This window comes from Meleagris gallopavo, chromosome 1 (genome assembly GCF_000146605.3).
Source record: "Meleagris gallopavo isolate NT-WF06-2002-E0010 breed Aviagen turkey brand Nicholas breeding stock chromosome 1, Turkey_5.1, whole genome shotgun sequence".
NCBI classification, from domain to species: Eukaryota; Metazoa; Chordata; class Aves; order Galliformes; family Phasianidae; genus Meleagris; species Meleagris gallopavo.
In genome coordinates, this window is record NC_015011.2 from 181,039,957 (window position 1) to 181,053,283 (window position 13,327).

General features: G+C 44.9%; 1 protein-coding gene across 2 annotated transcripts in view; it reads right to left on the reverse strand.

Annotated features, from left to right (window-relative positions):
- Positions 1-728: 728 nt before the first annotated feature.
- AMOTL1 (angiomotin like 1) overlaps positions 729-13,327 on the reverse strand; it is a 36,016-nt gene continuing 23,417 nt past the window's right edge. For both annotated transcript variants that reach the window (XM_010706117.3, XM_010706116.3), the window contains exons 6-7: positions 6,933-7,078; positions 729-893 (exon numbers count right to left, since the gene is read on the reverse strand). In XM_010706117.3, coding sequence (XP_010704419.1) covers positions 729-893; positions 6,933-7,078 — 311 coding nt within the window. The remainder of the gene's footprint in view (positions 894-6,932; positions 7,079-13,327) is intronic.

Here is a 13,327-nt window from a genome sequence, read left to right on the forward strand (position 1 = left end):
AGGGCCCCATCCAATCTGGCCTTGAACACCTCTAGGGATGGGGCATCCATCCAGTTTTACCTTCGCTTAAATTTATTTTTCTCAAATGATCTTTCCTTTCCACCAGCATCAGCATATTATATCCCCAAGTGACTTATTTTTTAAGTCAGAGAAGAGCAGGCTAAGAAGCAATTGAGAAGAGCTACTGGAATACAACATACAATTCCATGATTCTGTGAAAACCCAGAGGACGTCTGTCTGTATAATCTGTTTGCAAACCCCCCAGGAAAGGTTGTCGCAACAGATGAGTTTCTTGACAGATATAGGAGTGAGCCCTCCAGGAGTTACAGCAGCATCAGCCTTACTGATATTGCTATCTTTTACCCAGGCAGAGATTTGATAAATGTTGTGCATCTGCTTGCTCTGCACTAAAGCCAGTACCCATGTATTGGGCACTTGATGCTGGCTGTGAACTGGAAATCCTCCCTGCAACCTCCTCATGCTTTTTTTCCCCCTTTTCACAGATAGCTGCACCTGGGGACTGGGGAGAAAGTAAGAGCCCAGAGTACCCACTCAAAAAAATAACTGCATAAGACACAAGCTACCTCCAGCAGCCCCACAGCAGAGTTCAGCAATCATCCATTGGAAACCAAGGGCTCAATGGGAAAGCCTAGCAGGCAATCCCAGCCCTAAAGCAAAGTGACTCTCAGAAGGGCTGTGAGAAGGCTCTGCACTGAGTCCCACACAGGCTATCCCTGCCTCACCTGCTGCATGCGCAGCGAGTCCAGCTCCCGCTCCAGGCGTGTGCGCAGCCGTCGCTCCATCTGCTCCCTCTTCTCACAGGCAGCCTGAAGTTGTGTCAGTGCCTGCTGTAGCTTCTCCACCTTCTCCACATAGGCCTGCTTCCTACGCAGCTGCAGGTCACAGAATAGAATCAGAGAATCATTAAGGTTGGAAAAGACCACGAGGATCACCTAGTCCAACCATCAACTCATCCCCACCATGCCCACTAACCATGCCCCTCAGTGCCACATCTACACATTCCAGGGACAGTGACTCCACCACCTCCCTGGGCAGAAAATTTTTTTCCCAATATCCAGCCTGAACTCACACTGAAGGAAGCAAAGGTTGGTTTGGGGTGGAAGGGACCTTCAAGGATCACCTAGCCCAAGCCCCTGCCATGGGCAGTGACAGCTGTCAATAGATCAGGCTGCTCAAAGCCTCTTCCAACTCTGAACATCTCCAGGGATGGGACATCCACAGCTTTTCTGGGCAACTTGTTCCAGGCTCCAAAAGTGCTGGTTCTCCTCTTCTACCCCAGCTTTCTGTCATGAATTTTGTCACTGATACTGAAAGTTTTGGGGGATTGTAGCTTCAAGGTTGAAACTTGATTTAAACCTCTGATTTGGTGAGAGTGAATGCTGGAACAAACAGGCTTTGGCAACACCAGTCAAGCCCATCTGTAATCTGGGTGGTAATAGCGGTGTTTGGGGTCACTGCTAAAACCACCATGATCCCGTTTGGGGCTTCTGATCTCATTTATTAGTGCACTTGTTTGGGAAGCTTTTCAGAAGCAAGACAGGAGGCAGAAAAATGCATTAACCCTCAGTGACGCTGGTGAACAACTAGATATATAAGAGACTGAGAGCTGGCTAGGCCAGAGCCAAGACAGTATTCTGAAGCCTATCTTATTTTTAAACACTTAAATTGCTACTGAACTGCAATGTGAGTTCCGACAGACATTTTTTTCCTTGTGTGATGCTGGATTTGCTTAGGTTTCCTCCCAACATTTATAGCGATAATAAAATTGATTTTTCTTAAAATTCTTTTTCCACCATCTCAAATCCATCCAGGTCACAGATGGAGTGAAACTGCTCACAGCGAAAGCAAAACTGATTGAAGCAAAGTTCTGGCTTCCCATCCAGAACCAGCCACCTGCAGTGTGACCTCCCTAGCCCTGCTGTAATTTGGGCTAACGCTCATACTCCCACAAACTGCAGATTATAATCCTCACTGGTGTTTGGCAGGAGTAGGAAGACTGCATTCCTTGGGAGCTGATGACTGCAAAATAGACGCACTGATGGCTTCTTAGTGAATATGCTGTTTTGCAAGTAGAAAAGTGCCTGTGCCACCTCCCAGCTGTGTGAGCACAGATCCGAGACGTGACGTGGGCTCCCAATCCTCATCTGTGTCCCCACACATCAGTCAGAATTTGGCCTTGCAGCAGCCCTTTAGGGCTCAGGATTCACACACTTATGCATGAGTGCTCCTTTGTAGATGTGGGTGAGGCCTAGCACGTTTACTGCCTTAGCAATCAATTTTGTTAGATATGCAACAAGACAGTTCCCACATTCATAAACTTATAGGAAAGTTCTTGAGCCAAATCTGACCTTTTTTCATCCTGTCTGCAGATTTGTAAGAAATATTTCATCCATGTGCACTTAAGAATCAAAGTACAACATGTTGTCATTGAAATTAATGGCTTGCTAGTTGAGTACACATCTGTGAGGGAGGAAGGTTGTAATCAGAAACACATGATTCTAAGCTCCACTGCCTTGTGGAGTCACAGACTCAAAGGAAAAATGGCTGGAAGTTAGCTCAGCAGGTACCAGTCTATCCTCCTGCCACCAGGTAGGATCAACTCTACCTAAGTCACAGGCTGGAGTGCTGGGTGGAGAGGAACATGATGAGCTTCAACAAGGGCAAGTGTACAGTCCTACACCCAGGGAGGAATAACCACATGCATGAGTAGAGGTTAGGAGCTGACCTGATAGAGAGGAGCTCTGCAGAGAAGGACTTGGATGCCCTGGTGGGCCACAGGTTGGCCAGAAGCCAGCAGAGTGCCTTTGTAGCCAAGAAGGCCATTGAAATCCTGATCTTCATCAAAAGAAGAGTGGCCAGCAGGTCGAAGGAGGTGATCTTCCCCCTTCTACTCTGCCCTGGTGAGGCCACAACGGGGGTATTGTGTCCAGTTCTGGGCTCCCCAGTTCATGAAAGACAGGGAACTGCACAGAGGGCCACAAAGATAAAGAGGGGTCTGGAGCATCTCTCTTATGAGGAGAAGAGGCTGGGAGACATGAAAGTGTTCAGCCTGGAGAAGCCTGAGAAGGGATCTTACCAATGCTTATAAATATCTAAAGGGCCAGAATCAAATGGATAGTCCTGGGCTCTTTTCAGTGGGGCCAGGTTCTTTCCAGTGGTACTCAGTGACAGACAAGGAACAGTGGGCACAAACAGCAACACAGGAAGTTCCATATAAACATGAGGAAGAACTTCTTTACTGTGAGGTGACAGAGCACTGAAACAGGCTGCCCAGAGAGGCTATGGAGTCTCTTCCTATGGAGATACTCAAGACCCACCTGGATGCCTACCTGTGCAACCTGCTCTAGGGAACCTGCTTTAGCAGGGGCTGGACCTGATGATCTCCAGGGGTCCCTTCCAACCCATACAGTTCTCTGACTGTATGAAAACCTGGTGGACGTCTGTATAATCTGTTTGCAAACCCTCCAGGAACATGGACACCACAGCCTTCCCCTACAAACTACTTCATGACCTATTTTCCTTTGCTGCTTGAAAACTTTTACCCTAATGCCTAATCTGGCTTTCTCTTTTGCAATTTAAGCAAATTACTTCTTGTTCTGCTTCCAAAGTGTGATCTACTAGAGCAAGAAGCATTTAATGAAACAATTCACGTATTCACAAAATCAGCAAACTTGTCTGAATGCTGCTCTTGTCCCAGTGGTTAGGAAAATAAAGATGAAGAGCTAAGGCCAAAAGGGGCTGATCCAAACCTTGTCTCCATGAAGCAAAAAAGTCTGAGAGACCAGTGGGTCTTACGAAAAAATATCTGCTCTGGGAACTAAACTCCGGTTTGAGTTACAGAACAGCAATTGGGAAAAATCTACAGAGTTGACTGTAAGAGATGGAGGATTCACTGACTTGTTACGTAGGTTGTTTCCATGTTAATGACTCTTTTCTTCTGGCCTGATTTGCTCAGCTTTAGCTCCCAAACACTGCATCTCATTATCTCACCTTATGTTAAAAAGCGATGTTTAATCTGGCTGACAGCAATCGCTTCTTAATCTTCACGTGTATGGACTCAAGCTCAGCCATCTCTTAACTTTAATTGTTCACAGCAAAGAACATCTTCTGGGCTTCAAATAAATTCTATAGCTCTTTCCTGACCCTTCTCCAATTATTCAGTCCTTTCTCTGACACAGTTCCAGCAGCAGTGTCTAAATGACATGTGGTGATAATACCACCTACATACTTCTGAATTAAATCCTTCTACTAGCAAGCACTCAAGATAATGTAGATTTACATAGTATATTATGTTAATTCAACTTAGTAGCTGCTGCTTATTTCTCTTGATTTGAAAAGCTTTTAAACTCAATTACATTTTGGTGCTACAAGAAATCTGTGTGGAATTACAAAGCAGTGCATGAGGTAGAACTCAATAATAATCATCATCTTTATGTGAGTGATTTTTTGTTTCTTTCAGTATATCCCAAATTATAATAAGAATACCTGGTTTGAGATGAAGACTCAAAACTTGAAGATTATCTGGTTTGCATATGTGTCAAACTGATCTCCAAGAAGTGGAGATTGTTAAAATGTGATTTCTTTTAGTGATGGAACAAGCCAAAAGCAAGGGAAAGTGGGATGAGGAGTTTGGGTACATGCTGACAGTCACAGTTTAACCATGCAGTGCCCAAAGTGCTTGGCACCGCACTGCACTGAAACCACAGCAGCTGTGAGAAAGCTCATTTAACTCCTCCTAGAATGAAAACCACTTAAGCACTACTAGCTTAACATGGGTCTGCTGAGGCTGAGAGCTCTGACTAACTCTGGGGAATGTGGTTGCATCACATTCATTCACTGTCAGCCTTTGGATCGAACATACCCTGCGGCACACGAGTTACCACCTCTGTAACACCTAACATGCCCCAGGCATGAGGTTATCATCTATGTAACACCTACTGTGCCCCAGTCTTGAGGTTATCGCCAAGTAATACCTAACATGACCTGGGCAGAAGATCCCTAACCCACTTTGAGCAGAAGATCACTTCTTGAGGAATACCAAACATGGAGGACCTTACCAGATCTCTAGACAGGAATATTTGTCCTCTCTCAGTTTAACTTGTAATCATGCCATCCAGCAAAGGCATATTTTTATTGGAAGACTAGGCTAGGAACTGGCAACTGCAAAGCTTTTAGACACAAAGCCTTAAGACTGCAAATGTATTTACAGGTTAAGGACAGCTTCTTACACCACCTGCCTTCACCAGCGTATGATTAGCAAGTTGGTATTACCTGCCAGTATCGCACTGACAGTCTGTGGAGCAGCCAGAAGCTAAACATGTTTCTTCCCATTCCCTGTGTGATGCTGTGATTGCAGGAGCAGGTGTTGCTACCTAAAGCATTTCTTTATTCAGCCACTTTATAAGAAAATGTAAATAGAAAAGCTCTGGTTACCTTTAAGGCAAACAGTATCAAGTGAGTAATGGACAGATTAAAGCTACACTAGCTCCTGCAGCTATCCCAAAGGGACTGCCCTAAATACACTGGGAAGATGAGCAGTTTAACAAAGGAGCACTTAAACTTAATGGGATCCTCTTTCCTGCTGCTGAGTGTATTTGCCAGAGGCAATGGAGTTTTAAAAATGTTTTCAAACAAGAAGTCAGAACGGTCTAGTGGTCAGGAACCATACAGCATTCACCTTCAGTGCTTGAAAACCACCAGGTTGTGAGTAATCATTAATTAGCCTACATGAGGGTCTGTCTTGAACTGCATCAAGTTACTTGCAGGTATTTGAAAACAGACCTTGTCCACTCCTCACAAGACATCTGGCAGGATTCATCCCCAGGCCAACCTCTGTGAGAGTGCAGCTAGGAAATGAGGACCAAAGGGAACAGACCTGACCAAGAGCATGCCAGCATTCTGTGCTAGGTGAGAATTCTTCCCCTCACTAATGGAGCCTACTCAGACAGTCAAGACTTTTTATTTTATTCCCCATAAAACATCTTCCTTCTTTGCTGGTCCCAGGGCCTGATATTTCAGGGTCAAAAAGTACTATTACAACAGTCCTGTCTTATCTGCCAGAGCACACAGGCTTTCAGCTAACTATTATTTGCAACTTCTCATTGAAGGTCCATAAGGAACACAATAAATTGAGATTTATTGATCTCCAGTAACAGAGCACTGACATCACTCTTGGTTATTGCTAATACCGGGCATTATTTCCATTTTGAACTTGCTTAGCTTCAGATCCAGCTACTAGATGTTGTACTGTATTTTCCAGTTTGACGAGCCCTCTGTTCTTAGGATTTGTCCTCCTGTTTGAATACTGATTTTCACTATTAGGCTTACATGACCATTTTTAAGAATGCCTTGGGGGTTTTGCATATATGACACTTTGGGAGTCTTGTGGTACAACAGGCTTTTTCAGCCTTTAGATAAATACTGTAATTCCAAATCCTGAAGGTTTTGCCTGTAGCCAGATCAGTTCATTCTTTGAAGACCATAATTCACATGCAAAGTTGCTAAGCCCCAGACTGCTGTGCTGCAGTGCACTCCTGGAATTCTCTGAGGAGATATGGGATGTACCAACATCACATGTTTATATCACAGTTTTGAATCAGTGAGTCACCTTTTTGTCTGACATTTCTACTAAGCCCTAACAATACCTCAGCCATCGACTATTCCAGTTTAGTGATGCTCCTGATTACATGTTGAAAGCTCTGCCCAGAAAACATCTATGGTTGTGGTCTCCTTTAATTGCTTTCCTGGCTCAGTGTTGTACAGCTATGCATTTTCTCTGCTGGATGGCTACCACATGGGAGCAGGAAGACATGCCACACGATGGCCAGAATAGATTCAGGACTGGGATGGAACAAGTCTTATCTGCAAGCTACCATTAGCATTGGAGCAGAGGAATGATGCCCATGCCTCACCTCCTCTTCCAGTTTGATGACTTTGGCTTGAGCATTGTTTAGGGCCTGGTCAAGGATTTCAATGTGCCTGCGTTGATCCTCATTGGCAGAGCGCATGGCTGCCAGCTCCATCTCCAGCTTCTCCTTCTCTTTCAAGTGTTCCTTGTCTGGAAGAAAGACAAGAACATGGTGGATAAGATTTAAAATGACATTAACAAATAAAGCTAAGTTCAGTCAGCTCTTCTCATAATTTTCCTTCAGCAACAAAACTCACTATCAATTTTGATGACAACCTACATATCGAAAAGCTCAGCTCCATCTATACGAAGAAATTCTTTACTTGGAGGGCGGTGAGGCCCTGGCTCAGCTGCCCACAGAGCTGTGGTGCCCCATCCCTGGAGATGCTTAAGGCCAGGTTGGATGGGGCACTGGGCAGCCTGAGCTGGTGGGGGGCAACCAGCCCACAGCAGGATGGGAACTGGGTGATCTTTAAGGTCCCTTCCAATCTAAGCTATTCTATGATTCTGTGATCTATCTCTGCTCTGACAGCACTGAGAAACCATTTCAGGAAATATCGCAGTCTGACTGCTGGATCTCCAGAGTCAGACTGCAAACAGTTAATGAGGAGAGGGAACAGGGGATGGAAGTTTCATTCAGTGAAATCTGAGATTTCAAAATCTGGCCTTCGTTCTGAATCATGGCAAAAATAGAGCATTTGGAAAGCCTCCAAGAAGGAATATTTTCTCCAAAAATTAATTTGGCACCAATTACATCTTGTTTTGACTTTTGACTTTTTTAAACACAGTATTACAAAATGCATTATCCTTTAATTGAAGCAAAAAGTTGCTCCAAAACCATCAAACTGTGGAAGATCTGCCTCTAACATCCAGTTCCCCCAGCAGGGACGCTCAAGTCATGAAGGCCCTCCAGCCACCTCCTCATCTAGTCACTGAGGAGGGACAGGACACCTCACATGGCTTTTTTCAGAAATGAATTGCCCCTTGAAGGATCTTACTCTTCCTTAATCATAAGCAGGATATGATCAGCTTTAATTTACTCCCTCTTCATAGGTGTCTGCAATGAGGGGAGACAAATATGAGCTGAGCCATGTGGAGGAAGGCACGAATGGCTCAGGTGAGCCCAAACCCATCTGGCCACCTCTCTGTCCTAAAAGGAGAAATACAGCACTCAACAAAAACAGACCCTGAAGCAACACAGCCACACCAGCCTCTGCATAGCACTGAGACTGCTGGGCACTCTACTTTGCCGACCAGCACTGGGAGCCATCAGAGTAGGATATGGCTTTTGGCTTTCCACATTGGCCAGGAACTTTAAATCTGACACACAGGCCTCATCATTCAACACATTTACTTTGGTCTGATTCACCAGAAGAAACATGACTGTCTATTGTATGAAAGTGTAAATCTGGGAAAATGATCAATTCACTAGATGGTGAGGAAGCCAGAAGACAAATGCTATTTCAGTCTTGAGGCATTCAAGCATCTCATATTAGGACCAGGCTTGCTGTGCTCTGAGCTTGAAATCTGTCATATGAGGACAGTGTGCACAGCACCAGGACCTGAGACATACACTTATGACTCTCATCCAAAGCACTCCAACTAAGTTTTCTATTCCCTCCCCTAAAATGAGGATAAGATCATGTTGTACACAGAAAGACTGTTGAACACGCTGGAAAGCTGGCAAGAAAAATTTACCTAGCAGCACTTTCCTATACTGTATTAATTTTTAGTTAGAAAGGACTTTACTAAATATACCTCAAATTCTCACACACATACAAGGCGTCCTTGTAAGTAAAAAATTGGTTTTACTGTACTACACTGTGCATATCCCTTCCATTTTGGCATGTAATTTTTACCCAACAGACTCCAGCTAATAACTATTTCTATTTTCTAATGGGCCACTGCCACATCCCATTAATAGTGGCCTTCTACGATGGTGTAACTGCGTCAGTGCACAAGAGAAGAACTACTAGTATCATCTGTTTGGACTTCATTAAGGCCTTTGACATGGGTTCTGCATACAGACCTCATGCTTTAACAAAAGTTTCTGATCACATCAGTCTTGGGGAAAAAAAAAAAAAAGAGAAATGCTTTTATTTGCTTACATCAGTTGAATGAGTGCCCTCAAAGCTACCCATACCTAAACACTATATTATATCTAAATATCAACTTATCTGCCTAATTTAGCAACCATATCGGTATGCCTCGAGCTGTTTTTCTCCTTGCTGTGATACTGCAAAGCAGTGACACTGACAGCCTTTAAGGACACTCCTTGTTCCTGTGGAATGACCGCTGCTGGTGGAAGAAATTATATCAAATGACAGCAGTGAGAACAGAATTGCCTGCAAGAGATTTGCTGAAAACAGGAATCCCTCGCATACCACATTCCTTGAGGTGTTTCCAACAATCTCTTATACACAGGTTTATATTTCTCCATGATCACTCTTTGCTCACAGCTGTTAATTCCAAAGGCGCTCCAGTGACCATGACTTTCTTAAGCAAAACCTGCGAGACTTATTAAGCCTCCTACCAGTCTTGCAACTCCCAACATGGTGAGAGGAGGAGCTCCATTGCCTGACATTCACCAAGTATGGGCCTATATGACAGCACAGTTGCCAGTCCCCATTGATCTGGCTGATTCACCAGGATGGGCTGGGGCACCAGATCTGCCTCTTCTGCTCATCCACTTCCATCAAGACTATGGCAGCTCTGGTGGCCCTGTGACTCCACCTGCAGTGATCAGCAGAAGGACAGGCAAAATCTCAAGTGAGGACAGGACCTTCTTGCCTATTCCAAAGACATTAGTGGATATCATCCCAAAAATATGTAGAATGAATGAATAAATAGATCCCGCTCACTAAGTTTGGCTGTACTGAAAGGAGGTTTTTTGTAGCTTTAGTAGATTCTTCACACATTAACCAGGTCCATGTTGCCAGGTCAAGACTTTGACCAGGTTTGCCAGGTCCATAGAAGCAGCACAGCCAATGTTTATCTGTCCCTCTGCCCTCTGCTGCTCGATAGTGATAGTCTGGGCCAAGCCAAGCATGAAGCTGTAAAGCAGAACTGGGAAATGAAGCATTTCTTTCTGTTCTCACTGTCAAGTCCCAGTGAGAAAACTGAAAAAAAATCCCACAAGCAAAAATAAGAAGATAAGAATGGCCTCCCCAGATTTATCAGGCAATGTATTTAACAGGAGGGATAACCAAAGGCTCACTGTCAAAAGAATATTTCTGAAAAGCAGCAGCACAAATGGGTCACCGTCTCTTTTCAGCTCATCCAGCATCCAGGATGGGAAAGATGAAGCCTCTCTGTACATTCACCTCAAACACCTCTGCAAGGAGCAGCTCCCCGTGGAGCAGGCTGAGCCCTGGCTGTTGTGTGCACACCACAAATGCAGCTGCGTTCATAGAACCTGGGCTCCTGTGCTGCAGAAAATGAGACAGCACAGGTCTCCCCCACACTCTTCTCAAGGCTGCATTAACCCCTGCCTCCTGGCCAAATGCCAGAGGAGCTGGCTACAAAATACTCCTCCTGCAGTTTTGCTCATAAATGGCACGTTCCTGGCAGCTCTTGCAAATTTTGCCATGTAAAGATCGAGGAACGGCTGAGAAGCTGTAGGAATTGATGCTTGGGGGAGTTGAAGTCTCTGGATTTGTTTTCTCATACGGTGATTAGCAGGGATTTTTTGGTGGAATTAATAACTGTGATGAATTTCAATGTACTTAACAAGTGGTTCAGCATGTGGTTACTCATAGTCGCTGACCTAAGGGACGCAGAAAAGTTTAAGCTCTGTCCTCCATTATCAGAGAAAGTCACTGCATCACCAGTGTATGGTGGCTTACCTGGTGTAGGGAACCTGCTTTGGCAGGGGGGTTGGTCTTGACGATCTCTAGAGGTCCCTTCCAACCCCTACAATTCTGTGATTCTGTGATTCTTTCCTTATCCTACAGAAGTAAACCCAGCAGCTCAAAGATGCTTTGATTTACAGCTTGGGCACTGCCACTTCCATGTGGCAGTGAAGCTGTGGATGTCCCGTCCCTGGAGGTGTTCAAGGCCAGGTTGGATGGGCCCTGAGCAGCCTGAGCTGGTGTGGGGCAACCAGCCCATGGCAGAGAGTTGGAGCTGGGTGGGCTTGAAGGTTCCTTCCAACCTAAGGCATTCTATGTTTCTATGATTCTATGTCATGAAGCAGAAGCCAGGGAGAATTTGACCTTCACAAGTTGAAAACTGTCACTGGTCTTCCATTCCACTTCCTTTTGGAGGGCGGGGGAAGTCATGTGGAACAGATGCATTTTTTTCATACAACACACTCTCTTCAGGCTCCTGCTCCCTGTGCACATGCCCTTGCTCTGGGGGCACGAGAGCAGCAGCTTTCCCATCTCCCACGTGTGCCCCTCAGGGCTGTGAAACAACAGAGGAAGGGCTTCCCTTTCTTTCACCCCCAGAACTTGCACTGATTATTTCCTATCTTAATACCAAAGGACTCTCAGTCTGCCTAAAACACCACTCTGAAAAACATCTACTGAGAGTTTTCTTTGGCTAGGTTCATTTGATGGGAACATTTCTTCATCTGGGATTTTTTGGGCTGGAGATACGTGCTCAAGTACTGCACAGCACATCTATAGCACACTGCCACGAAGCACGAGGCTTTACTATGACACTATGAAAACTGTCTGCACATCTGCACTAATGGGCCCAGAGCCATGCAGGGTAAACTCAGATGGATTCAGTCTCCAATCCGCCTCAGACACCTGCGAAAACAGTGCCTTGGAGGAACCCCTGCTCTGACAGTGGGGCTCTAAGTCCAGAAATCCCAGAAAAATACACAAAATTTCAGACTCCACCAAAATAAATTCTTCCTGTGATACGCATGTCCTAAGCCTTCTCTTTGTCCTGTGCCTTTGAAACCACCCTCAGTCTCTCCCTTTTTGCAGCACCTGTCTCCTTCTGCCTATAGCTCTCCTGATGCCTGTATGGGCCCAGACACCTACATCGGTCACCACTTCATGTCTTTCCTTAAATGAGCCCTTTGAACTGAAAAAACATCACATAATTACCATGAAACAAACAGGTTATGAGTTCTCTACTGTGCCCCATACTACAGTAGCATTTTTCATTCCACACAAATGCTGAGCACTTAATTCTTTGAGGCATGCAGCCTGGCTTATGACAAAGAATAGGAGCTGTTGTCACCTTCTGTCCCCATCTCAGAGTGCATGACTGCACTGCACTGCTGCACTGCTAACAGAGAGTGCTGCAAAGAACTGAGAAGTGATGCCTGCAAGGCGTATTTCAGGATGTTTTTCCTATTAGCAGAGTTCTACCACAATATTAATTCTGTGGTTGAAAAAAACAAAACAAGCACAAGACTGGCTTAAAAATGGTAACATTTAGGAAGATGCTAATGTTGGAGTCTTTCTATGAAGCTTTTGGTTTGGGGATGTTAAGGGTCATGTTTTCAAGTTGTTTTCCATAAATCTTCTGAGCCCTCAGAGGAATGTCTGGGGCTATACCCTGCTATCGAGCTCATCACCATATGCCATAGCAGCCCAGAGAACATGACTGAAGGGGAACCTGCTTTACATGTGCCCACTTTTCTATTCTTGGAAGCACTCTGCATCACATTGGTAACATTTAGCTCTCTGGCCTAGACAGGAGAACTCCAAGCATTCAGCCTGTCTTACGTGATAGGATCCAAAAAGCTATATTTGCTCATAAGCTGTGGATTGATGGCAGCAATACGCCAAGTGCACAGCATGAAGTTTTACTGCTCGATATTTAACATGAGAAGCACAGAGCATGTTTATGTGCTGGAAAACAACTCAATTCACTGTATTCTGGGGATTTAACTCCCTTTGCTGATACCATCACATAAATACTGCCAGGCTATCTCTATATGGAGACAGCAGACCTCAGTCTGCAATTTGCTCTGTGCAACGTACCCTGTTTAAACTCCAAAGAAGACAAAATGACATAGCAATGCTATTTTCTTAACAGACCAACCACTTAGATGCACAGCAGTATCTACACGCTCTGGCAGCATCTGCTAATATAGCAAAGTTAACACAGTCATAGAAAAGGTAACTGGATTCTCTTCTGTTGGTGCACATATGCACCGAACTATCAGCAGTGTTGCTGTGCTGGTGTCATTGGCACAGCTGGGAGCTAGGAGGAAGCTCACCTGCACTTGGGCTGGCAGCAAGGCACACTGACTGCTGTTAATAACTCGCAGTTAGAGGAGATGGCTGGCTCTCAGCTAACAATTTGCAGTTGCAGCTCATCTTCCAAGAAAGCTCTCGGTGCAATAAATAAAACAGAAGGATGAGCTGTACACCGGGTTTTGCTTCAATAGGATTTAAGCCCACAAGGGACTGCACAGCTTGGTCAAGCCAAGCC